Source organism: Parambassis ranga, chromosome 22 (assembly GCF_900634625.1).
Source record: "Parambassis ranga chromosome 22, fParRan2.1, whole genome shotgun sequence".
NCBI classification, from domain to species: domain Eukaryota; kingdom Metazoa; phylum Chordata; class Actinopteri; family Ambassidae; genus Parambassis; species Parambassis ranga.
Genome location: NC_041042.1, coordinates 4,737,951 through 4,764,596, shown reverse-complemented (window position 1 = coordinate 4,764,596; position 26,646 = coordinate 4,737,951). Strand labels below are relative to the sequence as shown.

The 26,646-nt window shown below is 40.6% G+C and overlaps 1 protein-coding gene across 3 annotated transcripts; it reads right to left on the bottom strand.

Moving 5' to 3' along the window:
- Positions 1-1,166: 1,166 nt before the first annotated feature.
- On the bottom strand, positions 1,167-23,904 carry stac (SH3 and cysteine rich domain). 3 transcript variants are annotated; one of them, XM_028396267.1, is made up of 12 exons: positions 23,445-23,904; positions 22,619-22,651; positions 21,136-21,469; positions 16,128-16,261; positions 12,888-12,969; positions 12,619-12,725; positions 11,999-12,080; positions 11,483-11,550; positions 8,892-8,977; positions 5,698-5,749; positions 5,043-5,180; positions 1,167-2,612 (listed from the first exon to the last, which is right to left on the bottom strand). In XM_028396267.1, exons 1-12 carry the CDS (start codon positions 23,556-23,558, stop codon positions 2,514-2,516), a joined length of 1,329 nt encoding a protein of 442 aa, XP_028252068.1. In that variant the 5' UTR covers positions 23,559-23,904; the 3' UTR covers positions 1,167-2,513. The 3 variants fall into 3 exon arrangements, with proteins under 3 accessions (XP_028252068.1, XP_028252070.1, XP_028252069.1); XM_028396269.1 differs by lacking the exon at positions 5,043-5,180; XM_028396268.1 differs by lacking the exon at positions 22,619-22,651.
- Between the last annotated feature and the right edge of the window lie 2,742 nt (positions 23,905-26,646).

The following is a 26,646-nucleotide window of genomic DNA, read 5'->3' as shown; positions in this document are numbered from 1 at the left end:
AATTGCAGATATTCTAAAAGTTTCAGTGGTTTTTCAGCTGACATCTCCCTGCGTGTGTGTGTGTGTGTCTCATTTCCAGTTTTAATTGTAAAAGTTCAGTGGTTGTAACTGGATGTTGCTGTTCCACTAATGCACCAAGAGGGGGAGCTAGCATTTGGTATCCCAGGCTGCAGTGATGGCCTGGTGTGTGGTGTGTGGTTTGCACAGAGACAGGAAGAAACTGGGCAGACACTGAAATAGCAAAGTGTGTCTGAATCTATTCAGAGGAGAGCTCAGACAGAGGGTGCAGTTTTTCTGTCCAAGGAAATACTGTGTTTTTTAAGTTGTGGTCTTGTTTCCTTACAAAAGTGCCTTAACACTGACTATTTTTATTGTCATGATAGCAAACCTGACCCATAGTATTTATGACTGATGCAGCATTGGATTAAAATGAATCACTATTACACACCCAAATCCCTGACTGTGTCTGAGATCTTATAGTGTATACCACAGCAAAGTGTTGTAATGTCATGTTGTAAATGCTTGGAGCACGTTTAAGGGACCTTAGAGACGTCCTAAGGCATTATAAAAAGTAATATTTAAAAAAGCCATAATTTCTAATAATTTACATTTTACATTTTAACAAATAAGTAAAGCCTGTGTTTTCATCTCTGTGACTGGTGGATTCTGTGTAAATTTACTGCCGTTGATTTGAACTGACTACAAAATCATATGGTCCCTATAAATGGGGCGGGGTTTGTTATCGCGTTTTAACAACTTCCACCTGCCGTGAGGACCGCCACAAACAAGTTAGCTAGCTTGATGAAAGTGAAAATAGAAGTCGCAAGTACATCGAATCGAATCGATGTATATTTATATATGTTATGCGATAACTCTGTACACTGTTGTTTATAGACTGAGAGCTAACACAATAAGATGGCTCTTGTTGTCCTGTTTGATAATGCCTCCATGTTGGGGTACATTATGAAGTTACTGCCTGTGGGCCATGTGCGCACATTTCTCTCTTGCATGTCATCAGAGGCGATTCATCTTGTGTGTATTGCATTACCAAAAGTGGTGTGAGGGTTTTTCTTAGATGAGCTCATTATCTTTTGCTGATTCGTGAGCATGGACAGGAATGTTATTTATTTATTTTTACATTTTAAAAGACACGATCAAACATGCTATTGATATAAAGAAGAAATTTTTTAATCTTGTAGATACATTATGTACAATAAAGTATTCTTAGGCATTCAATAAAGCCAAGGTTCAAATGCAGAACAGCCTTTAACAGATATACTATATCTACTACAATGCCACACCTTGCCATAGATGCACTTCACTTTTTTTTTTTCATTATGCTCTGTGCTGAGAAACAGGGAAACCACACAAGTGATCAGATTTGAGGTTAACACAGCAACTAAAAGAATGATTTCTCACAAGGTCACAGGCCATTCCCAGCAGATGCACCCCATCATCATAAGATTCAACAGCAGCCTTTCTTCTAAAATATACTGTAGCTGTAAATCTTTGAGGAATGAATAATCAAATTAAAGCAATTAATAATAGGAAAACCTAGTCTTGATAGAAGATGCTGCAGTTTGTAGACAATACAAAACATTGAACAACACTTCAAATTATCATACATGGAGTTTTAATGTTGATAACAACCTGCTGTATATCATCATCATCATTAAGTGAAAGGGCGATATTTTTGGAAGACCTGCTGAGAATTTTGAAAGCTTTAACATATGTCTTACTGTATGAGCACAGCTTGACTGTTTCTCACATGCTACAAGAGGAACAAACAGAAAACTCGTCTTTATTCTTTCATGAGCCTCCGCCCACCATACCGCACACATGCAAAAATCAGATTGTATCATATTGATTTTAGGTGCAGACGCCATGATTGATTGCAAAGCAGTTTTTATCAAATGAAATAAAGATGGGATAGAAAAGGGAAAAAAAAGAAACAGTTACAGACTTTACAAACAAAGGCCTTTACAAACACTGTAGGTTGGTTATATGAGTGTTTTCATATCTTATGGTATACACCCTTGGATTTGTCATCCATCATATCAGCTAGTGTTACTTTGCATTGGAACATACCGGTAATATAAAAGCATAAGAAAAAAGCTAAAGGAGAAAATTCCTCTGTATGTTTTGAAGAATTGAATTTAGTCATCCTAGCAAATGTTGTGTTTTTGCTCTCACTTTTATAAGCTTGTGGATGAATAAAAGTACAAAGAGAAATAAAAACGCACATATAAATTTTAAGTCCAGTGACACAGTGATCTCCGTTCTCCTTGCAAACAATAATCCATTTCTTGTCCCAGCCTCTCTGACTCTGTACCAAGAAAGATACTCTGACCTGCAACAAAGTGGAGTCTTCAGAAACAAAACCAGCACAGTTTGTCCAGACTCCAGTTTTCAGCCACTTGTAGTCGTTTCCACCTCCTCTGACCTCCAGGCGGCTGACGCTGCATCTCTTCTCCCTCTTTATCTGTCATTCTGTCGTCATTTCTCTGAGCATCTCAGATGATTTCCAGAACATCACAGGGCACGAAGCCTCTCTTCTTTCCACATGCCACTCTGATGAAGCCGCTGTGCTCTCCCTCACTGCTCACACAGATCTGAAAGCCAGAGGTGAAAAATAGAAAATTACAGGAGAATGCAGAAAGCTGACAAAATTTGGACACAAATATTCTATAAATTATATTTTTTGGGATGATTCCTACATGCTGAAACTGACAGTGAGGCAGAGCTGCACACTGCCCACTGAATAGAATCAAAAGTATTAACAATAGGTTAAACATTTAAGGCAAAGTGCAGTGGCTTAGAGAGATCAATGCTCTGCAGTTCAGGACAAAAAAATGCAATCTGAATGATGTCCTTCATCCCACAATGCATTGCAATCTTTCGTCTTCTGCTCTGCAGCTGAGTAGAATTGTGGTCAGAAAATTTAGGGTAAAATATGCAGACCTCACTTCACTTGCAAACGTGTTGCGAGTCTATCGTCATAGACTCCTATGTTAAAATGGCCGACTTAACAGGAGAAATAAACATGTTTACAGCCTGGTACAACTATTCCGTCTGTATTGATTCCTTCCCTTCTAGTGTCAAGGACTTAAAAATGATGTGACTTATCAGCATGAACATTTTGCTTCATGGAAGTTTTGTTACTCTCAATGATATAAGCACAGCCTACAAGGCCAAATTGTTGTGGATACTCTTCTACTCAAGCTTTATACTCATAGTTAGGTCTTCTGGCCCCCTCATATTAGCTCTTGTTAAGCTGGTTGTTTTAAAATCTATATTTCTGTCATTTCTCGATTATTTCTATTTCTAATTCTAATTCTATTTTTTTTTATTAAAATGTATTATATTACATTCATAACTCTTACATGGAATGGGAAGGTGTCATCTTTCTCTGCTGTAAGTCCTAATTTCACTCATTGACCTTCGTTATGGTTTAGAACAGGCTGTGTTTGCGTGCTTGTTCTAAGACCTCCATGGCACCTTCCCCTGGGACTGTGCGACTGGAAAAGAGAGTCAGCGGGTCATAGACTTCTCTAGTGTTTGGTGGTTTCATCTCCACTGGGGGTTGCTTAAGTTCAGTCTCCTCAGAGTTTTAACATGCCCTGGAAAGCATTGTGGGAAAACAGGGGGCCTGAACTAAGTACAGCCATTATGCCAAAATGCTAATTTAATGGTATCTCCAAAAAGGGATTCGGTGAATACGTGTCTGAGCGGGAACAGTGGCTGGAGGTAAGAAGCGAAGTGGGAGCTGCAGGAGGGTAATAAGATGGCTAAAGAGCTGCTGGATAATGTGAATCTGATGTTCTCTAAAAGCTGGGGTGGGGTGTGATGAATTAGACACAGGTGTAATGTGGTAATTTTATTGCCCACGATAAAGGTCATTGCCTCCCCAAACCATGGTGGTGATGACGTTCTCTGGATCAATCCTGCTTATGTTTAGTCTGATTCTAAATTAACCCTATAGGGTTGGGCGGTATTAAGGTATTAAGGTATACCGGCGGGGCACACAGGTGGCGACGGTATTATTTTTAATACCGTCAATAAAAAAATGCACTTGTGTACAATGTACTTGAAGATAGAAGAAGATAAGGATCAAATATTAAACATATTTTATTTGATGCCTTGTGTGGTTGAATCTTTAGTTTTACTTCAGTAGTATAATATATTTTACTTTTGGAGACGTTTGATAAAGTTTATGAACATGACGTGACAGCGCGGCGAAGAGAGAGCAAGCTATAGTCGCACCTGTGACCTGGTCCCTTAGAAGAACACTGCTGCACTTTAGAGGACGAGCCAGAGCTGAGATGGTATTTAGTTTCTGAACGGTGTAGGCACAAGCCAACAGTTTGATGCCGCCGTCTGAGCCAACATTTATAATTTTAATTGTTTCCATTAGAAAAACTTGGCAGCAAAAAACGTGACCGGCAGGTGTTCAGTTTTGTGTTTTTATTACCATGCGTAACTTCTAACATAAATACTGCACAAGGCTGCACTCTTAACATGATAAGATTAAAAACAAACACTGGATCATACTACCGTACTTTAATAACGCAGCGTGCTGCCAGCAAGAACGCTTGACATGTTTGCATGCACGGCACACGGCACGGTATTTACGTATACCGGGGCTAAAATGTGGAGGGCGTTTGACGGTATCAAAATTTGGATACCGCCCAACCCTAACCCTTCATGTGTGTCTTTCTGGCTCTAAGGGTGCTGCAGTTAACCCCCACAACAAGAATATGGCTCCTACTTTCAGCTTGATGTCCAGATATTTAATCCTCCAAAAACACCATACAGGCTATATCCTCCCACAGTATCCTTTACTTTAGATGAGCAAAGGTAGTTTAGATGACATTGTTGAAAGTTTTTAGAGGCATTGTGTTATCCTGTTCTGCTCAGATGTTAATGGGTTACTTGACTGCAACTTGATGCATTGCAAGGCTGCTTAAAAAGACAATGGATGGGAGGCAAAAAGGAAATTCAATTCACATATGATTCGGCTTATGGAGGATAAGTCTGTATACCTGCCCCTCCTTTAGTGTGATCTGGCCTTGTTCTTTGCAGCCGATAAATGTTCTGTTACACCTGAACACTTGGTCTCCGTCCCGCAGCTGATGAGCAAAGGCTGCTGGGAAGAAACCAATCCTGTCCTCTATTACCCCCTGAAAAAACATGGAAACAGCTGACACATGCAGAGGCAGGACATAAGAGGATTAAAAACCTTTTATACATGATTGGATACAACTCTGCAACAGGGCTTTTACATACACCTGTACACTAACTCCTATCAGTAGAGTTCTATGTATGCAGGTGTGGCATCTGGTTTCTCTTTTTACTTGGTAAAGTATCTGTTGTTCAATGACTAAAGAGTCCAGATGTCTGTGTTTATCTACAGCCTGCAGAGAAGAGCAGTGTTAAAAAATGTGTGATGAGTTTTTTCATGGTCTGGTGGCAACAGGCTGCCTCCGTGCAGCCACATTTCAGCCCCCTTTTTGTCTCCCTAATTTATCTGTCATGCATACGTGTCCTGAGTTGGCCTGTTTTCTTTGCAGCTCCACCTAATGTAATTTATCAATCGATTTTTTTTCCCCAACAGTTTTTCTGGGGGAAAAAAACCTACACAGGTAGGCACCTTGAAAAGTAAATTTGGTGCAATATGTTTTAAGATTTTATTCCTACCTTCCACCAGTCGTCATTGGAGTCATCTGCCAATAGGATCCTATCTCCAGCTCTGCAATACGTAGAAACATACAAAAAAATTACACAAAATGTGTCTGAGATGGCAAAACACACATCACAGCATTGTCAGTAAAGTTGGCAAATATCCACCATATTTGATCCAAAAATAAATGCCAATTGTTCCCTTTTCCACTGAATACAAACATAAATGTAGCTCTTAGCGTGAGTTCAATCAGGAAGACTCTGTTTCCCATCATTCACCATTTATCCCTATCTGCTTCCTAATCTTTCTCCCTCCATCCCTCACTCCTCTGCCCCCCCTCTCTTCCGCTCTCTTAGTCAGGTGCTTAAGAGATAGCACCTCCCTCACCAATCAGCTGTCGCTTTCCATCCCTCTCCTGACCAATCACAGCTTAGCACGAAATTTAAAAGTCTTCGTCTCTTCTCCAGCTGTCTTCTGATTGAACCCGGCAACCCTCCTCCACCCCAAGCACCACCAGATCCACACCAGTAAGGCCTCCTATCTCCTGCCCTCCAGCTCTCCACCACCACCACCAGTCTAGACCCCGGGGGGATCTTCTGATCCAGCGGCCTCTCCTCTTGCATTTTCCCCCCTTTCCGGATGTGGTCTTCACGATGGGTCCTAGTGCTAATGCACATTCAAACTTTCTACTTAATAAATCTTTCTCATTCAGTTCGCTAAGTCTCTCATGATTAAAATGGGTTTTATTGGGTATTTGAGCAGTGTGCAAAAGGCCTAAAAGACACTAGTGAGAGGTCCCTGTTAAAAATAGGTGAGAGCAGATGTATAACATCTCTATGTTACTGCAATAGCTGTTTACGAGATCCACATTGGCGCAAGACAAAAGTCGGCGTGCATGTGATGCACCTTAATCCTGTTTTGCTGTAAATAATTTCCCTTTATCCAGGAAATGCATGAATCATTTGTGTCCTGTCGACGCATGTGCCATAATTACAAACATCTGTTCAAAGCCATCTGCCAAAGTGTGTCCAATAAAAAACCAAAAAAGCTGAGCCAAGTGTGAGTTTACGTAATTTTTCTTCTTCTTCCTTTTGCGGTTCAGTTACAAGACTGGTTGGCCTTTGGTCGGTAATAAACACCATGACTCAGAACACACTGTTTACTGTAGGTGAGAAAAGCAAAGCACCTGATGTTGTAAAAGGAGATGAAAACAGGGCATGTTTTAATTAGAAGAACAGGAAATGAGTGATCCAAATATGATGTAAAATCAGCTTGATTAGAAAAAAGTAGTGGGGAAGTCTTAAAAAAATGAGAAGTGGGCTTTTAAAAATTCAGATCGCATCATCATTACAATCAAAACATAGTTGAAGGTAATCACGTAATCAGAGATGTGGCCGCAACTGAAACTAATGACAAACCTGATTTACCGTACTTACTTTAAATGATGAAAGATTTGTCATTTCTCATTTTTACTTTACATGTTTCAGTTTGAATTATTGATTACTGTTTCTGGTGAGGGGTGAAACCGTGATGTATGGGCTTTTGATAAAAAACCTGCAACAAAGGAAACAGGGCTCCAAGAGAAGAGGTCAATGAATTTCAAATGAAGGCTGGCGATTGAAGGAAGAGAGAAAAAACCCATGACTGCACACCAGTGTTTGTGTGTGTGTGTTTGTGTGTAGGATAGAGAGGGAGAGAATAAGTGCACGCTCTTATCACAAAGTCCTCAGAAGGTTTCTACAAGCAGCAGGAATAAATGAGTGCTTAGGCAGAAGGACTGTCAACCCTGAGGGCCTATTTCAAAGCATGCTGCGGATGATGCCTCATCAATCATGGCTAAAGCAGGGGAACAAATCTGGACCCTGGGTGTCAGAATGTAAGAAGCCTTGAGGTTATAAGACATTTAACCTAAAGGCAAACTTTGACAAATACCTAAATGCTGTTTTCTAATTCTTAACATTTAGTGGGAAGGAATGAAAATGAAAGTTCTCCATGTGTTGTTTTTTTTTCCCGATTAGATACTTTAATACCGCGTGGTGAGTGTGAGTGTTTAATATTTCTGCACCTAAAACTCATTGTGTTAGTGATACAATCACACACTGTCCAGATTTCTATCACATAGACTTATTATTTTGAAACATGTAAAATATATATATATAAAAATAAATATACAAATTTTGCAGAAAACAACTCGCTCTCTTTTTACAATGCAGCCTCTCTCTCACCTACAGGTGTTTCTCATTTTATTAAGCTTTGTTTAGTTTAAATTTTTTTTTTTATCATTTGCTGTTGTGTTGGATGATTACTACTCAATTTGTGACCTATATGGTCGAAAGCAGCAGCACAGATTGCCTCTAATGGGACACTTTCAGGTTGTATTCTATATCATGCTGGTTTCTTCCTCTGTGCTATCCTGAGAAATGTGAACGTCTCATCATTTTGACCAAAATAAATCAAGTTTGTGATGTTTACAAACATCATATCCTATCTTAGCTGCTGGCACACTGACAAAGCCTCATGGGAGCCATGAACAGACTTTTCTAAAGACTGTCCATCTCTCTGAGGGTAAATCTAAGACGACATGTGACTGACTGATATTAATAGACTATCACTGGGCGCACACAGGTACCTTTAATGAGGCCACTCCTGAGAAATGAATCTTTGTGGAGCCTTACCTAAAAGGAGGAAGCTAATTAGTTCCTTTAAATCTATTCTTGTACATTTTAACCTGTGCTGCTCTGAACACAGCGATTATGTAACACTCGACAGAGAATGAGATTTTTTTTTTTCTCGCATGAAAAAGGGGGCATCTCTTTAACATCACTCACACATGTCAAAAAGTAAATTAAACACCTTTAGTGCATATACCAGGGTGTTTTTGTACAATCACACAGAGGGTCTGTTTCTGTCATAGCTGCTTTATGTGCGCGGCAGTGCCTGTGCAATTAATCAATAAATTATGATTATAGTGTTATAGTGCTTCCTCTCTCAAATACAAATTTAAGATGCAGAAAGTAGCCTATAAATAATTAAAAAGTGTAATTACAGTATTTAGAAGGTGGAACTGGAACAAATTATTTGGTGATAAATGTGAAATAAATGAGTTCTGTTTTATTTTCTTGCTGGCCAGCAACCACTGGAAAGAAATCATTGCATGCATAGAGCATCCTGTGTAAGTGCTGTGTGTGTGTGTGTGTGTGTGTGAGCCAACCTCATCTCCAGGTCATGGCTCTCTTGTGGGGTGAAGCTGTACAAGGCCACGTAGGTGTTAAGCTTTTGTAGCTGACTTTGCTCCATCTAGAAAACAAAACACACAAACACATTAACACGCACAAATGCAGTCCAACGCTATATTGTCTCTATCCGAAAATAGTCTGTTGGCATTCACATCAACAGGAGAAGCCCTTGTTTACAGCACACTAATAGGCTGAGGACTTGTTCTGCAATCTGTTTCCTCGTCAACATGAGAGTGGGAGAAGCAGGACCAGGTTTTTTTAAGTTAAAATAGGACAGGGCTGTGGGCGGAGAGGAAGTTCTCAGATAAGTGTTAGCACATTTAGCAGGAAGGTATGTCTATCTGGTGCTTTTCACACCTGCTCGAGAACTAGTGGGTGTATTTTCCTTGTTTCGTCATCCGATACCTGTCTGAATCCTGCCTGCTGTGTCCCTGAAATCCATCCAAACAATTCTCTTCCTTCATGGCAACAGGCAGGGAATCGTGGTAATGATTTTGTAAGACACTAGTGGCTTCTTTTATAGGACAGCAGGGGATTTTTTCCATTTTTAAGTAATGAAGAGAAGTGTCTCTGTCCTTCTGTGGTACCCTGGGTTTCACCTAAGTGAACTGAAATGTGTCTGATGGATGAGTTGAGTTTAGAGTGGCCACAAGGCATACTGCTTCACTGGCCTCGGGGTGAAAACAACAACATCAAGCAGTAGCGATCCATTTCAGCTAACTAAGAGATGCTCCCTGTCCTTCACAGGCTCTTGATGTTGTGGTAGCCTGAAACAGTGGATGAGGAGATGGCCTGGAATGCAACAACCTCATTTAAGCGATCAGTAAAGGGCGTATTTAATATAAGGGGAATGGAATATAGAAAATTGGACTAGATTGTTCAAATAATGGCTCCATAGACGTGAGGTAAACTGCAGAGCCAGGTGATATTTCTAAATGTGTTTGCAGGGCAAATGCACTATTAATATAGACATATTAAATGCAGCTTTGAGAGAAACCATTCTGTGATTAGAATGGATGCATTTTATGTTTCCTAGCAGATGGAGAGTTTGGTTTATGAACAAAAGCCATCACCATCTCAGAGATCACAGTATGAACTGCATTATTTTTTACTGTCAATTGATCTCAGAGAGTTTAATGCTAAACCTGAGGAGTGTGAACAGATGGCCATTCTATGTGCAAGTCTCTCATCTCAATTTGGATGCTCCTTCTCTGGGTGAGGAAGCAGCTTTCAAGCGTTTTTCTCTGCTCATTACCCTGCAGAGCCTCCATCTGTCTGTCCGCGAGCCTGAGCTAATGGACCTGTCGGCTGACAGACAAACAGCTCGCTGCCAGCTGTGCTCGGTCCTGCCTGATAACACCACACAATACACTTTTAGCCTCCTCCTTGAAATGGACGACTGAATGGCCAGATTGTGTTGTAGCAGAGCTGTGTGTTTCTCTGTTCGCCTTGTATGGTTATTTGTTCGTTTTCATGTTTTTGTCCAAGTATCTGTGGTCTTTTTCCATTGTTGACAATAGAGATAAACATGCTAAACTGTAAAGGTAAACAGGATAGAAATATGTAAAGTGATCCCCACCATGGAAGACAAAGACAGAGGAAAGGAGCATGAAATATTCATTGCTGCTCTACAGGGAAGTGATAAGGTACTCACTGAGGTTTAACCTTTTTATTTCTCTGTGCTGTGAATTGTGCAGAATAATTACACCCCCACACACACACACACACACCGAAGTTGCACATCCAAACATTAAGGTCAAGGCTTCTCCATATCAGAGCGGCCTAGTGGTTGTGTCTACTTGGGTCTGGTTTGTTACAGCAGAAAGAGAGTCCTGGGAAACTTGACAGTGAGGATGGAGGCGGGGGGCTGGATGCTTAATGGATGCACAACAGGCTGGCTGGCGATCAGTTCTCAGACTAACCATGCAGAGTTCAGGCACTGGTCAGCGTTCAAAGCCTGTTCTCAGAGAGTTGCAGACTAAGCATGTCACAGTAAAAATAAATCTGAAACATTAACTTAAATAGTTAAATAGTGATGTAATTCTTATGCTCACTTCTGCTGTTTACAAAAATGGCTTTTATAAGTAGCACAAATATTCTAACAATGACAACAACAATAATGTAGTGACTTTTAAAATAAGCTCTTTTTTTATTTTACTGACAATTGAGGCCCTAAAGACCTTATTACAAAAAGCAAATACAAGATGATTACATAAGCAGACATCAATGCATTGTGCAACAATAATACTGTTCAGGCTTGTAGTTTACGCACACACACAATTAAACATGTAAAGGGTTTGATAAGTGTGTGGCCAAAGATTTAACTGACCATTTAACTGATGCACAAAGTTTGAATAACTTCTGGGGTAATTAAAAATTGCTAGTCAGCACTATCTGACTCTGCAGTGTTGATGGCTGCCATCCAGGAATATATATTTGAAATAATCCTGCTCTTCTTATTTGGAACCCCCAGACTACTACTACTATTACTACTACTACTACTACTTGAAGGCCACAGAAATCAACCATACCTCAAACTACACACACTAATAGAATTGTTTCTCACCGGCAGATCATCAGATTTTCTCTCTGTCTGGTGGAAATGTTCCGTACCGTTCTCAATCACTGTGAAAACTAAGAAAACAAACAAGCGTCAACCATCTGATAGACCAATGATCAGTATGAAGAACGGCACAGCATACAAACAGTACCTTAGCACTTTCAAATCTTCTTTTGTTTAGCAGCATAGTGGCTTTAGTAATTATGCTTGTGCTTTATTTGTAGTCTTACCCTCACTGTCCAGACTGACTGCTTCAGGGCATAAAGGCTCAGTACTATGCACTCCGCTATAGACATTAGTGTGCAGCTAAATCTCAAGCTACGCACAATGCAGCTAAAGATAAATGCATTTTTTTTGTAATATTCCATAACATAGTCAGAATGAGAAATCAGATAACACAGTTTAGTTTAGGGAACCTTCTTTGATGTTGCAACCTTTTGCAGGAAGTGTGTTTTTTTTTCCCCTGTATAACTACATGGCTTTAATCCAGATGCACACAGTGTGTACTGCAGGGATACTCACCATCATCGCTATGTTTTCTCAACAACTCCTGCCTGCTGCTGTGAGCAACAACTTCCTCTGGAACTTTATCCAAGTCACTGGTCTGCAGAGATTAAATAGAATGGATGAAAATGATTAGATAGGCACATATGAGAGAAATAAATCGGTAGAGACAACCTGGATCAATAGCTAGGGACAAAAACAAGATAAAAGTGATCACTTAACTGGATCTGCACGGTATACATGCTGTGTCATAGCCTACATTTGGAAACTATTATTAAAAACCCCCTATTGAGATTAGATTGTCTTTGTGAGTCTCCACTGACACACACAAACACCCACTCGCTAACAGCTGCACAGGACAGGACAGGATGGCCCAAACCCAACAGACGTCATCATACAGACACTGCACGTACAGTCCAGCTTACATTAGAAGCTATGAAAAGCAGGACAGTACCTCTACAATCACACACGTCATCTTGCTGTAACATGAGCACCATCATCTCCCATCATGACCAGACTGCCTTTATTGGTAGTGTTTACTGCTCTGCAGTGGCTGAATCTATTCAGACTATCAGGGACAAAATACACAGTACATCACATAACAAAGAGAAGATTCAAGTCATGTGGCAAGCTCTTACTGAGTTTCTGTGAGGAGACTCTGAGCCGCTGGCCCTCTTGGCCTTCTGAGCCAGTGATGTCCCAAACCTCAGGGCTTCATACACAGGATCCACCTTGTTGCCACAGGCTTTTAAAAAGAATATCACACAATTTGTGAAAAAATGATGGCAAACAAATGTTCGTCATAGCCAACAAAACCTTGTAAGGGTCTTATAAAACACCTCATGTGGAAAAGTGGTTCTGGGAGAATGGTTACACAAAACTGAAGTTATGATGCAGGGCTGCTCACCAATGGGCAGGACTTCCTTGATACAGCCGTACTGTTCCTGGATTAGTAATGGAGAGCTGTAGTACCGCCGAAAGCCTTTTGGCTGAAAGAGGGGGTGAAAAGAAAGGTGACAGGCATTAGGGACAAATTGATATATACACCACTGCGGGCACACAAGCCTGCTCATTTTCCTCATCGTAGAAATTTGGTCTGCCACACTGGATGCCAGACATGAATGTTTTACTAGAAGAATAATTCTCGAAAAAAACCAACAAAACAAAAGAGTCAGTCTCTTCTGTATTTTATCTGTGGTTAAAAAGCCACATTCTACTACAATATGTTTTCCAATAGAGCAGGTCAATATTTGCATAATGTGAACAGTTTCCCAAGTGATAACCAACCTACATAGAACCATAATTTAACATATCAATTGAATCAATTGAAATGACCAACATGGAGGAATCAAATATGTAGCATATCATGTATTATCTGCCTGTCATGTCCTCCTCCAAAGGCCTCCAACATTTATCATTTATATATCTATTACCTGCCTGCATCCCCACCCATCAATACCTCCCCATCAAGTACACAGAAACTTGAAATTATCCCCAATCCCTGGAGACTGAATGGTATCTGTAGCACACTCAGAAATGATTAATGTATCTATAATTTTTTTTGTTCAGCCATTTTTTTATATTATTTTTGACATGATTAATATTCAGACATGTATTACAGATATGCTCAGTAATAGAAGACGACTGTAACTCCCACTCACAGGACTGCCTATTTTCAGTTTGTTTACATTTCATCCATTCGGGTCGTGGCTATAGTGATAGCTGCATCGCTAATCAGTCCTGATTAATTCTTCACTTGACACTTCTCATAATTAGACAGCTAAAATAAGCAACCCTTGAGCTCTCCAAGCAGACTCAAGGAGTCAGACTTACAGGGGCAAAGTCATTAAGGAAAAGGTTAAAAGAGCACGCTTTGTCGGAGCCCATGTGCTTCACTGTGGCTACAAACAAAAGACATCCGCCATCAGCAACATTATACACTGGTGGGTTAGCAGCCAGTTCATAGAGGGGAACCAAGACAAATGTACAAATCTTATATTGTCACTGTAAAACATATTCATGTATGTTCATAATGTAAGAGACAAAAATATTAATGCATGAGTAAAAGCATTAAGATAATAGCAGATGCTATTTTCACCCAGGCGTAGCCAACAATGCTAATAACATGCAGGATAACACACACGATAAATGGAGGGCACTTCTGATCATGATTTATCATTTATGATTCTAAAAATTCAGTACATTTTTTAATTATTAGCCTGTGCTTCATGCTGTAGCAGTATAAAGCAGTGATGCCCTATTTAGAATTCCTATGATTGTCCACGAGATATTTCCACCGATGATGCATTTTGACCAAGTATCTGACAGTGATAGTCAAGTACTCGCACATAAGCGCTGCTCGTCAAAGGTTGATGAGTGAATCACTGTATTTATCGTGTTCTGAATCAGTCAAACTACTTTTCAAATCGTGTTACTGCAGCAGATCCCTTTTGATGTGTAGCGTGTGCACAGTTGTCAGGGTGTTAGTTAAGAAGTGACTCACTTACTGACACATATTGATTATTATTCATGGTTGATTTGAAGTTGCAAGTGTCCCAGAAACACTGCCTGAGTCTGAACAGTGTAAAAAAAAGTGTGTCACCTTTTTAGTGATTAGTCAGTTTTTTGTCATTGACCAGCAAACTGCATTGCATGTTTGACAGTATTGTACTGACATTTCTATAAAATAACAAAAACAGGTTACATTTCTGTCCTGTTTAGTAGGGAGTCTTTATCATAGCATCAGCAAATACATGAACACTGGTTTCATGTTTAAGAAAGATTCAGAGCATGAGGTAACTTGCTTTCTTTATGAAGTATTCTCAAGCCAAAAGAAACAAGCACGTCTGTCCAAGTTTAGAGTTAGTTGAATTTAGAGCTGCACTCCACTGGGGAAAATTCCCTTTTTATGCTTGACCTCTCAACCTCATTTTCCACTCCTGAGAGCCGATCATATCTTCAAGCCTCATCCCCCTTCCAGGCATTAGTGGAAAGACATCACAAAGGGAAAGACTTGTTTATGCTGTTAGTACAACATTTCCATAGGACGCCAGATACTGTGGAAATTAGTAAAAAAAAGGCCTGAGTCCTACTTCAGTCCCATCTGCCAGTTAGCTGGACTGCTAAGGAAGTGAAGCACTTCTTGGCAGTGGCTTTTACAAGTGTGGCTCCTGCAGTAAAAAAAAAAACCCAGACCACCCTGATGGCATCACTACACTACCAGTGGGTCTCGTTATTTAATGCAGTCAACAGATGATGTGGGATGATAAAGACTGTGACTCCATTCTTGGCTATTATCACCCAGTAATGAAGATGGTTTCCCAAGAAGAGGTGTGGAAGTTACATGGTTGTGATCTGTGAAGTAATAAGATTTAGATGCTGACTTATTGACACAAACACCACCTTTTGCAAACTGTAAAAAAAAAATTGTAAATAATAAAGGTGTTTTTGTAATCAGCTCTAACTTTTTCCTCCATTGTGGCTCCCACTCTAGGCTCACTAGCAGAGGAAAAGCACTAATCAATACAGGCACCTTTCCCATCTTTTTTTAATAGGAAAAACTTTCACAGTGTGACAATTTTCAAATAAGACATCAGAGCTGAAACTGTGAAATGTCAAACACATCATAAAACTGACTCTGACTTCTCAGCTGGGGTTATTAAGTAGTTCACGGTGGCTGTATTGGTGCCGATTTAATGGTTTATGCTGACGGCGGCACAGGCAGGAGTTGACAGAAGTGAGCAGGAGGTCAGCCTATTTGTAAATGGCGAGCTGCATTACTATTATCTAACACGATGATATAACGATGATGAGGACGATGACGAGGAATAGATGGTGGTCACAGATGTACCAGCAACACTCACACACAGGAAAAGTGTGATTTCTGAATAAGCACAATCTGGTGGGAAATGGTCAGACAGCCAACTCTGATATGTCTGTATTATGTCATAAAGACAGATCAGTAATTATATTCCTTAGGATTAAAGTCTCTTAAACTGTTAACGGCAAAGTGAAGAGCGAGTGCACAAGGGTCCACTGAGATCTGTGTGTGACAACTACATGGAATCTGGGATTTTTTCCAAGCAAAGAACAGGTCAGATTTTCTCCCCCTTGTGCATGTGTGTGTCTTCTGTGTTGTGAATCTTACCAGTTTCCCCATGCATCTCTGCTGCCCGACTCCATTCTCACACTTGTGGTGGAGGCTCATCTTGCAGGCTTTGCAGCGCAGGCCGTGCTTCGCCGTGTTTCCAGCCAGGAACACCACGTGCTTGGCTGTCGTACCTGATACACACAAAGGTTAAAGCGTTCACATCAGGAGTTAAAAAATGAAAGTGCAAAAAAAAAAAAATGAGAGGGAAAATATTGTTCAGAACAACATGTCATTCATTTATTCATTGTCTTTGCACATATATTCCTAGCCAAGCTGTCTGGAGCGCATCCCAGCATGCTCTGGGAAAAACCTGTGAAATAGCATGTGGAACATTTTAACAGGGACAAAATTTGACCAAATCTAAGACATGATGTGCACTTCTGCAAAAAGCATTTCAACCACATTTTAAGTCTGTCATGGTTGCTGAAAGAAATAAAGATTACTTGGCTATATTTGTGAGACAAGAGTTACGAAACATTGCAACAGCATTTATTTAGCGTGTGTGTGCACTTGTGCATAGAGGTTAATATTAAATTTAAAAGGACAAAGAAACAAAAAAGCCTACAGGACAGAGTCACACAACTGTGGACGGTATCAGAGAATGACTCTTAACAATAAAATATTGGATTATGTATTTAATAAGGGCTTAAGGGCTTAATAGAAATCACAGAGTAGTAGATAAACATAAATCTGCAGTCAGTGGTCATACTTTTATAAATTTAAATATGTTAAAATAGCTTGATATCCAGAGAAGAAGGTACTTTATATATAATATTAGCTTCAGATTTATTGCTTTCTTTAAAAATTTAAAGGGCCTTGATAATACTGTCTAGAACCCTAGAATATCACAGCCCATATCTTGCTTAGAGCAGAAAAATAATCCCAAAAAACATATATTGGTAGTTATTTTTATTTCATGTGGGCTCAGAGTCTCAGTTCAGAGAGGTTAATGCTCAAATCTCTGCTCTTCTGATGCTTGAAGGGACTTGGGTGGCCCTCGGGTGGCTTTGATGTCAAATATTATCACTCTTCATAGTCAGTATTTATATTGCAGCATCTGGATTGATAAATTGGTGGCCTTACGTAAAATGAGTCAAATTTAGAACATCATCACGGTGCACTTTTACATTTACATAGTTTCAGAAAGTGGTCCAGTTATGTCATCAGCAAGAGTACCGAGATCAGATATGTATTTCTGGACGACAGAGAATCACCACTGTGGATGAAAACATTTCAATTAGCTGAAACAGAGGCACCACAGAAGTTTAGTTTTCAGTGCTTTCCTGGTCAAAATCTTTTCAATCACTCATATAATATGTGTTTCCAGCTTGCCTGCTGTCACTTAACAATATGTAATAAAGTATAATCCACACAGAAGCTGTCACATGGTCTCCTAGCCCCTCGTTGCACTCAACTGTTGTTTCGTTTGAGAGCTATTCCACATTAACAGAGAGAATGAGCACTGTTACCAAGTCCCAGTGCTGTTATTAGTGTAGTCTGGCAGCTATGCACCTCGGGTTCTTTATTGATTAATCAATAAGCACGTGCCCTGCTGTGGCCAATGCTCTCTGTGTGTGCATGTTAAAATATGGATGTGCAAAGAAACCATCGATCTACCATCAAGAGTGCATAGAAAAAAATAAGATATACTATCCAAGCATCGCCACTAAAACACTGTCAGAGTGTGTACTTCTTGTTTAGCATCATGGTGCCAAGCAAACAATGTCAAGTTTTCAGTCCAGATTAGCCTCAAAAATGTTCAGTGTGATGAGAAAGCTGAGGAGGGTCAGTGAGCAGAGGTACGGTAAGCCTGAACTTTAAATATGAAACCAAGCAGAACACCTGATCCCTGAACAAGACAACGAATACAAGACCCACAAAGTCTCTCAAGTCTCGTTAGAAAAATCTCTGCTCGCTCTTCACGTGCTGTAATGTGAACTGGTGTCACGGCTAACTAGATCAGGGCAGCAGCGACTGGAACCTGAAACTCAGTAATAGGTGGAAAACTGGATCTGTATTACCCATTTAAAGTTCCTGTGCTGCTTGGCTGAGCTGCACTGACGCAGAACTGGTGGAGTTAAGTCACACCAAGACGGAAATGGAGAGAAAGCTGATCCTGGTCTGAACCCGACCACAGATCACCACAACAACACTGGTAGTGACACAAGCAGGGAACACAACCTGTGCCAATTTTAGGTCATCCTAAATCAGGTCAGCTGATTGTGCTGTTTAATGAGCACCTCGAGTATCTGAGAGACAGCCAATGTAAGTCCTCGTCCGTCCCTCTGGATGCACTGGGACAGGGAGCAAATGAAGCCCTTGTCACGCTGAATTGGTTTGTTTGAGCTGACTCATTCCGAGACAGGGGAATAATGGGATGCCTCCATGTAAACTAAGAATGACCAAACCACTGTGTTTCAACGTGCAAATATAAGTAGCTGACATAATGGATGGGAAATATGTTTGCCAACCCAAAGACATTCCAGCTGTGAGGAGACACTTTCTTGGCTACTCTGATATTAAAGCCCTTTATTCATTTACAGTAAAGGACAATACTCTTGCCAGATTTTTCATACCATCTTCATCTTGCCTCTTTATTTCTCACATAACCTTCCTCTTCTCTCCTACCTCTGGATTCCCTCTCATGCTCATACTCTCCTTACAATGGCTACACATGGATCCATTAAACTGCCGTTCTTACTAAACGCCTTCTGATTGCCTCTGCAAATAACCCTCACCGCCTCCTCTTCTCCTTCACTTCCTCTTTGTTTAATTTTGGACCATTCATAAACACTAAAAAAGCCCATTTTAAACGGTCAATAAGTCAGTAGTAGGTAACGGCCTGATATCGCTGTCTGTGCCATAGTAGCAATCAGTATCTCAGCATCAGACCTCCTTAATTAGTGTGAAATTCTTTTATGGAAAAAAAGCAAACACACTTTTTACACCAACCAATGAACAAGAAAAACATCTAGATTATTAACAGGAATGAGAACTCTTGGAATAAACGCAGAGTTTGGTTAAACTGTCAGTGAAACAAAGTGTTTTAATTAGTTTACAGATAAAATAATCTTCAAGGTTTGTGTGTTAGAGAGAGTGTGTGTGGTAGTTGTTGCTACATTAAAGAGGTAATCGAAAACACAAGTGAACATGTACAATAATATGCCTGTTGTTTTATTAAATATTTCCTTATTTATTTTATTCTGGCTTCATCTAGTGAGCCTAATGAGTGAGTCAGTGAGCACTCTAATATAATTCAGCCTTTTTTATTATGCATGACACATTAAATTTGTACAGGCTTTTATATAATAAAGGACTCTCCTGTAGGAAGAAGGTGGGTGTTTAATATATTTCCTGTCTGCCGTTTGCAATATTAGCATACTGCTATTCATCTACTGATCAATTATAGTGTAGGGTGGATCGTAAATATACTAGAAATGGGTATTTAAATGTCTCTGCACTGAAACAGAAGTAAGAAGATTGACTAAATGAGTGTATATGTCAGACATTTAAAGATCCACACATAACTGTAACCCCCAAGCTTTAAAATGTGTGAATAATTCCTGCACTAATCTAACTTCATAAGTGTGCAGCCATTTCTAGTGAGCGACTTTTAGCAATGATCACAACATACTTGCACTATCAGCTTCCTCCTCCACTATCTCATCCTCTTGTCTCCTGTGTGATGCCCCTTGACTCTGGGACACTGACAGCTCCATCGCATCTCATTACACACTCACACACATTGAAAGCCATCCTCTCTCTCTCTCTCTCTCTCTCTCTCTCTCATTAAAGCAAGAAAAATGAAGACGAGGGCAGCATCTATTTTCATGAGTGGACCAGAGGGCAGAGCACCAATCACAATGGCCGGGCAGGTCTGACATCACACCTTAATCACCCACCGGCCACCTGAGGCCCATTGGAAGCATATCACTGACAAAAAAACTGCACAAAACACAAGTTTTACCTCTTTGATCTTAAATTTAAATTCCTCGCTTTAACAGACTAATGACTGATCTGGCAATGTAACATATCTCACATCTGAAAAGGTCTTTATATTATCTTGATGGATTTCTACAGCCATTTGGAGGCAGTACAATCCAGATATAAATTAAATTTTTATGATCCATTTTGTGCATTTTGGGTGTCATTTCATGCTTTGGAGTGTTTTAAAGACCTGTCCGCCTAACCCTCACCATCAAGTATTTAATTTAATGCTTTGAAATGACACATGAGAAGTTTAACTTTGGCTGGGTTGCAAGCATAAAATGTGATTTTAGCTGCTTGCTGCAGCCAGAAACAGTGCTAGTAAAATATAGTCATTTAATAAAATTAAAATATAAAACATATGCTTTGATTTTTTTTTATGTATTTCCAATAGCAATTGCTGATAAATTGAGGGGTGTAAACTCTGGCTTTATATGTAGATTTTTAAATTTGTCAGCCCTCTCAGTAATCTGAGGCTTTTCTGATCTGCAGCGGGGTATCAGGGGCTTGTGGAGCAGATGGAAGTGATGGCCCCTGTCATTATCATGCTGCAAAGGCCCTGAGATATAAAGGACTCAGTGGTCCCTCAGTATTGATGGTTAACAAGGGAGAAGGGAGCAGAGAAAGCAGAACATCTGGTGAGGGGAGAGCAGGAAGAGGAACTGGCACGGCTGTTGTTGGCTATCTGACACCAAGGCAGACAGATGGAGGGACGGGGCAGAGTGTGTGAATAAGGATAGAGGTACTTCAGTCACATGTGAGCAGGTCAGATTGGACTCTCAGTGTCAGATGCCTCATTGTCTGTCTGTGTACTGATACACATGGTGTGTGTTTCACTGCTTTCCAATTATTCTCACTGGAGTGTGCAGAAGGCATGTTCTCACACCCTGATGTTATCATTTTATATACCTCCCTCATTTGAATTTATCAAAAGGAAATTCTTGCAGAGGTAGCATCATCATACAAAGGTATTGTCTGATCACACTATAAAGAGAGAGAGAGCATGTTTTAACCATACCTACAATCATGTGGTTGCAGACATCGCAGAACGTGGGCTTCTTGAAGATGTGCTCCATGAAGCAGTGCCCGGCTGAGTCTACCTGCAGTGGGTTGCGTGACTGGGGACGCGACGTGGGGGGAGGCGCGGAGGGGATGGCCGGGGGGACGGGAGGAATTGGGAGGCTGGTGGTATGCGGCGGGGCCATCCCGATGCTGCAGAGATGGCCCGTGCTGCTGCTGACATCAGAGAGCAGCTCTGTCTTGTTTTCCGTGCTGGTTCGAAAGAAGTTGTCGGCGCTCTTACTGCGGATGCTCTTGGTCTTGAAGGAGAGGGAGCGTTTGAGTCTTTGCAGCTGTTGATGAGAGAAGAAGAAATAAAGAAAAATGAAGATGTGAGCAGAGAAGTGAAGTAAATTAATTTGTGTAATAACCTACAAGATAGACTCTAAAACCTTCAGGCAAGTGTCCAGTGGCTTATAAGTGACTCTGTTGAAAAAAACCTTCGAGGTTCCCTACCTGGATGGTAATGGGGTTTGCAGGTTAGGCTGATGCATCTCATTAAAACTATTTCTCACACAGTGTGCTGCCATTTTTGGCTGCAGCCTCTATCAATCTCTTTAGACTTCTCCTTTTACAGTAACATTTTTCATATCGCACCACACTGACAATTCTTTTAACCTCTCAGTGTGTGCCTCCTCCCCTCTGAAACCCACTAAAATCTGGACTCAAATGCATAATAAATAATCTGTAATGTGACTCTAAGGCTCTTCTGGCATCTAGCAGGGAGGCTGGAGAAATAAATTCCCTATTTAGATTTGTGTTTCCTCCTCTTTCCTCTGCATTACAAATCACATCCTCTAAATCTGAAATCCTACTTAACTATCAGTTGGATAAACATTGTCTGCGCTTGTCATTTTGGTGAACATCCCCTGCACAAATTGTTTGCAGTGCTTATCCGCTGCAGCTTCGGTCTGTTGAAGATGAATCAATTCCATTGGTCACTTTGGAAACAATCAATCTGGACCCTTTCACTACCATTACCACCCACACGCACACAGATGCTTTCACATACATATTAACATGAATGCACAGCACCTTCAACCTATTGGACTTCTTGCATCCTAAAAAGAAAAGCATGTAAAGTTCCGCATATGTCTTGTTGTGCTTATTTGCAGAAGCTATATTCTTATTTTTTCTTTGTATTGTTTTATATGAAGCACAGTGAGGAAGTATGTTCATGCAGAGGCACTCATGCTGTGGCACCAAATCTGTAGGAGCTGTGCTCTTGTCATAAAGCGGGTTGGTGGCGGGGATGGGGGCCCTGCAAAAGTTATTATGTGACATTATAAATGACTTACTGCAGCAAGTTATGATGGAATAGTTTGGCAAAAGTTGCAACGTAAAGCAACTTTTATCTCTTTGCACATGCAGTTAATGCAGCTGCAATGGTGGTGGGCTGGAACTAACAGAACGCTACAGTTTGCACAAGAGTGGAGGCTCACCTTGCGCTTGTGATGTTCAGGCCTCACAGTATTCTTAAAGAAGGGATAAAAACACAAACACATCTTTACTTAAAACAACTGAGATAACTAATAATAATCCATCTTCTGCACGGGTATGCTAGAAGTGAATGTGTCAGAAGCTTTAAATCAGCCAGAAATCTGTTATAATATATAAGCCAAAGTATAGGTACACATGCAGCTTTCCCTTAATAATGAAGTGAGAGAGCCTCCTGTGTCCTGTGTGTGAGTTTTGAGGACAGGACAGGACAGGAGAGGAGAGGGGAGAGGAGTGCTGCTGCTCATCCACTACCATGAGTCCAATATTGCACTGCTAATTGTAGTAGTCTGGGCAACATGTGACCCAGATAGATGGTGAAGCGCCTGAGGCAGCTGTGGATTTCTGTCACAAACCCTGCTTTCTACAAGTAAAACCCATATGCCACATATTTATATACAATTTGCACCATACAGCAAGAGCTTTAAAAGTCTGAGGATGCCACAGTGGAATCAAACACTACTTATACAAACTGGACTTACACATAATATTTTATATCTTCTTGAAAAATATACATGACCTATAAAGATTATGCGACTTGTTTTAAGCCAATAGGATTGTATCATTCTTAAATTTAAAAGGATTAATGAGTTATAAAAAAATAATTTCAAAGTCCAGTGTTCTTTTTTAGAAGCTGGTCCCTTTTGAGTCCAGTGTTTTTCCAAAGTTTGTGTACACTGCTGTATTTCATAGGAGTTTAGACTTCTACGCAGTGATGACGCCGCATTAAATCCGTCTGCTGATGAATAAGAAATAACAGGACAGTCCTACCTTGCTTTCCTGCTGGCTGCCGTTCGCCGTCGGGGATTTGGGTGTCTCATTCTGGTCCCGTTCGTCCTCTTTGCCCCCACTTTCGTCCTGAATCGTGCTGACCGGCGGGATCATCCTCTCTTTCTCTGATCTCTCTCAAAAAAAAAAAAAAAAAACTGTTGCTCTGTGGAGTTTGTTCCCTTTTTCCCCCCCACGCTGTTTACACAGTTTCCATTCCTCTTAACAGTCACCGTGACCCGAAGATAGGAAGAGGAGAAGTCATCCAGACCCGCTGCTGTTGATGCGAAGAAGTGAAGAAAGGAAAAGATGAAGAACAGAGAAGAAGTGCTGTCCGAATCAAAAGTTGAAAGTCATTCCAGTTCGGCTTGAAAGTGTCCCGTCCGTCTAAGAGAGGAGGCTGTTGCGTTGACCGTGGCGTCGTGCGTAATGCTGCCAAGACATCTCCAAGTCCACGCTGTGCGCCGTGCGCTTCACGTTGCCAATATACTCTGATGGGCGGAGTGCTGGAAGCGATCAAGGGAAGGGAAGGGAAGGGAAGGGAAGGGCGGGGAAGGAGAAGAAATACGACACAATGACTCTGTCCTGCCAAAATTCAGATGCAAGACACTCATGTAGCTAACCGCCCAAACATCCTACTTATTAAACAGAGTCACTACTTACACGTTTCTCAAGGGGCTGTTTGGACGTGTTGGTCAAAAATATGAATGATGTCTTTGATCTTTTATTGGATTTACTTTAATTGTTGAGACACTTGTCATCAAGACTGAGATTTTGATAGTGAATGAATGATACCCTACAGTCATGTTTGAGTAATGAGATATCCTCATCTGAATCATAATTGTGGGAAATAAAAATCCCTGAAATGTAATCAATCAATCAATCAATCAATCAATCAATCAATACAAATTAGGATTTACAGACATTATTGTTGTGTTGGGACTTAACATTCACTGTCCACTTGACGCTGGCTCCAAAACTGAGTTTAACCCAAAAGACCTCCATGTTACCTTGACAGCAGCAGAAAGAAATGGGTAATAATATTAAGGCTTAAATCTATGTGTGTGTGTGTGTGTGTGTGGCCACTCGGAGCGACTAGCATAACCTGATAGCATCCACACGTCAGTGCCTGTGGAACAGAGGACACTGACACTCTACTTTATATTCACACGTTATCGATCAGACATTATTTAGGAAGTAAACAACGTTATGACACTTTAAACTTTTGCAGTGAAATATGAGGCATCTCCCCCGCCTCAGATGGGATAGGTGTGATGCTGGCTGTAGTGATGCATCACGCTGCCTCCCTCTAGGCTCCCCTGTGCTGTGATGTCCTTGAAGTTATATTGCAGGGTGAAGGAGGCAGGCGTCAGACTGCAGCCTCCTCACTCTTGACAGGAATGCAAACACCAACACAGTCCCGAGGAGCGAGTCTGTTTGAGATCAGAAGGGATTCCCTTGAATAAAAATCTGAAATGAATGGTAACATATTCAAATTTTACTCATGGTTCAAGTCATTGAGTGATTATACATAAACTCTGAAGTCAGCACTTTCAGAACATCTGCCTCACCGAAGAAAGTTCACAAGGACAGAATAACAAAAGTAGTAGTGCACAGAATAGGGTTGCATCTGTTTATTGTGTTTAGTGCTAATACTTATGTGTTTTTTTTTCAGTGAAAAATGTGTAGCTCATTAAAGCCTATAAATGAGCGGAGGTCTTTCACACGCCAGCCGCAACCACCTGGAGAGAGCACAAGACAGCCACCGGAGTGTGAGTCAGTGTTACATTTGTACATGCATGTCCACGTGGTGTGTGTGTGTGTGTGGTTACTGCGAATCATATCAGCAGAAAGAACCAAATGCATGACCGGTGGTGCTAGGGAGAGAGAAGGAGAGAGACAATTAAAGAACATTATCATTTCCTCTCTCTCTCTCTCTCAGCTGTTGGACCGCCACAGTGGAAGGAAGGAAGGAAGGAAGGCGTGAACAGATGAAAGAGGAAGATGGAGGATAGGAGGCAGGGCTGGAGCGATAGGGGTTCATTATTCCAAATGAAAGGTTTCATTAAGGCAATGTGAAGAGCCAAGTTGTGCAATTTCACAGCTCAGTTGTGACCCGCAGTTCTTCCTTCTATTTTTTCTTTCTTTTGTCTCTGTTTATAAAAAAAAAACATCTTTTCATATTTATTAAAGTAAAAAAGGTACTGAAGACATCTGAGTGACCTCTAAACTTTATGTATTACCTCATGTTTAGCAGCCACAAGACGACACAAACGCTGTTGGTGGTCAAACTTCCCAGAAAGAATTCTCAGCTTTGTTATTACAGCTTGCCCTGGTTCTTATTATTCATTTGTCAGACTCATGATTACAATTTCAGGCACACCCACCCAATTCAGTTACACATTAAACAACACTGAGTGCCGTCTATATCCCATCTATACATGTGTAGATTTCTTTATTTATGTTGATAATCAACTTATTGTATGTGTACACCAATACAAAAGTCAGCTGTCATGATTAGGTTATCACACTGTGCTTTATATGCAATGAATGTAATGAGGATGTATTTTAGGATGTGCTGAAGTGTTGGTGTGTAACTGCATCTCTTGCCTTTTGCAGAGTTGTAAAAATGTTGTTATACTGTTTTAGTACCTCACTGCATATTTAATGATTTCACACATGAATGTGTTGTATTGAATTAAAAAAAAAACTGTCAATGCGGTTGCCTGTAAGAACACAGGAGGGATCTACACATCTCTCAGCTCTTGCTGGTCGAACCTGTTGAGTCCAAGCTATGTGATAAATAACAGTTTTTATATGTTTGTGTGTCACCCCTACATGGCAACCAACAGGCACCCAAAAATCTCTTGTATTTTAAACCAGATTGTTGGTATTAAAACAGTATTATACCATAAAAAAAGTTTTATTTACTTCTAACGACGTCTGCATGATTTTTTTATATTGATTTGTTTTTGTACTAACAGTACATAGTCTGCTCTGCGGATGCCCTTTCCCCCTTGTTTTGTCTGGAATACCAGGAAGTTATGAAATCCCCCTCTCAGGCTTTGTCACACTTTCATGTGCCAAACTGCACATTTTGCCTCTTTCTGGTAGCTTCTCAGCTCCTCATAGGAGCATCAACATGTCAGCCTGCTATTCTTGGAGTGAAGTCTCCTGCTCACGAATGCAGCGTTCGCATCACTCT

Coding starts and splice junctions, on each gene's coding strand:
- stac (XM_028396267.1), bottom strand. CDS start 23,558: ATGATCCCGCCGGTCAGCACGATTCAGGACGAAAGTGGGGGCAAAGAG. Junction 12,081..12,618: donor AGTCTCCTCACAGAAACTCA/GTAAGAGCTTGC, acceptor TAATCTCTGCAG/ACCAGTGACTTGGATAAAGT. Junction 8,978..11,482: donor GAAAATCTGATGATCTGCCG/GTGAGAAACAAT, acceptor TTTGTTTTCTAG/ATGGAGCAAAGTCAGCTACA.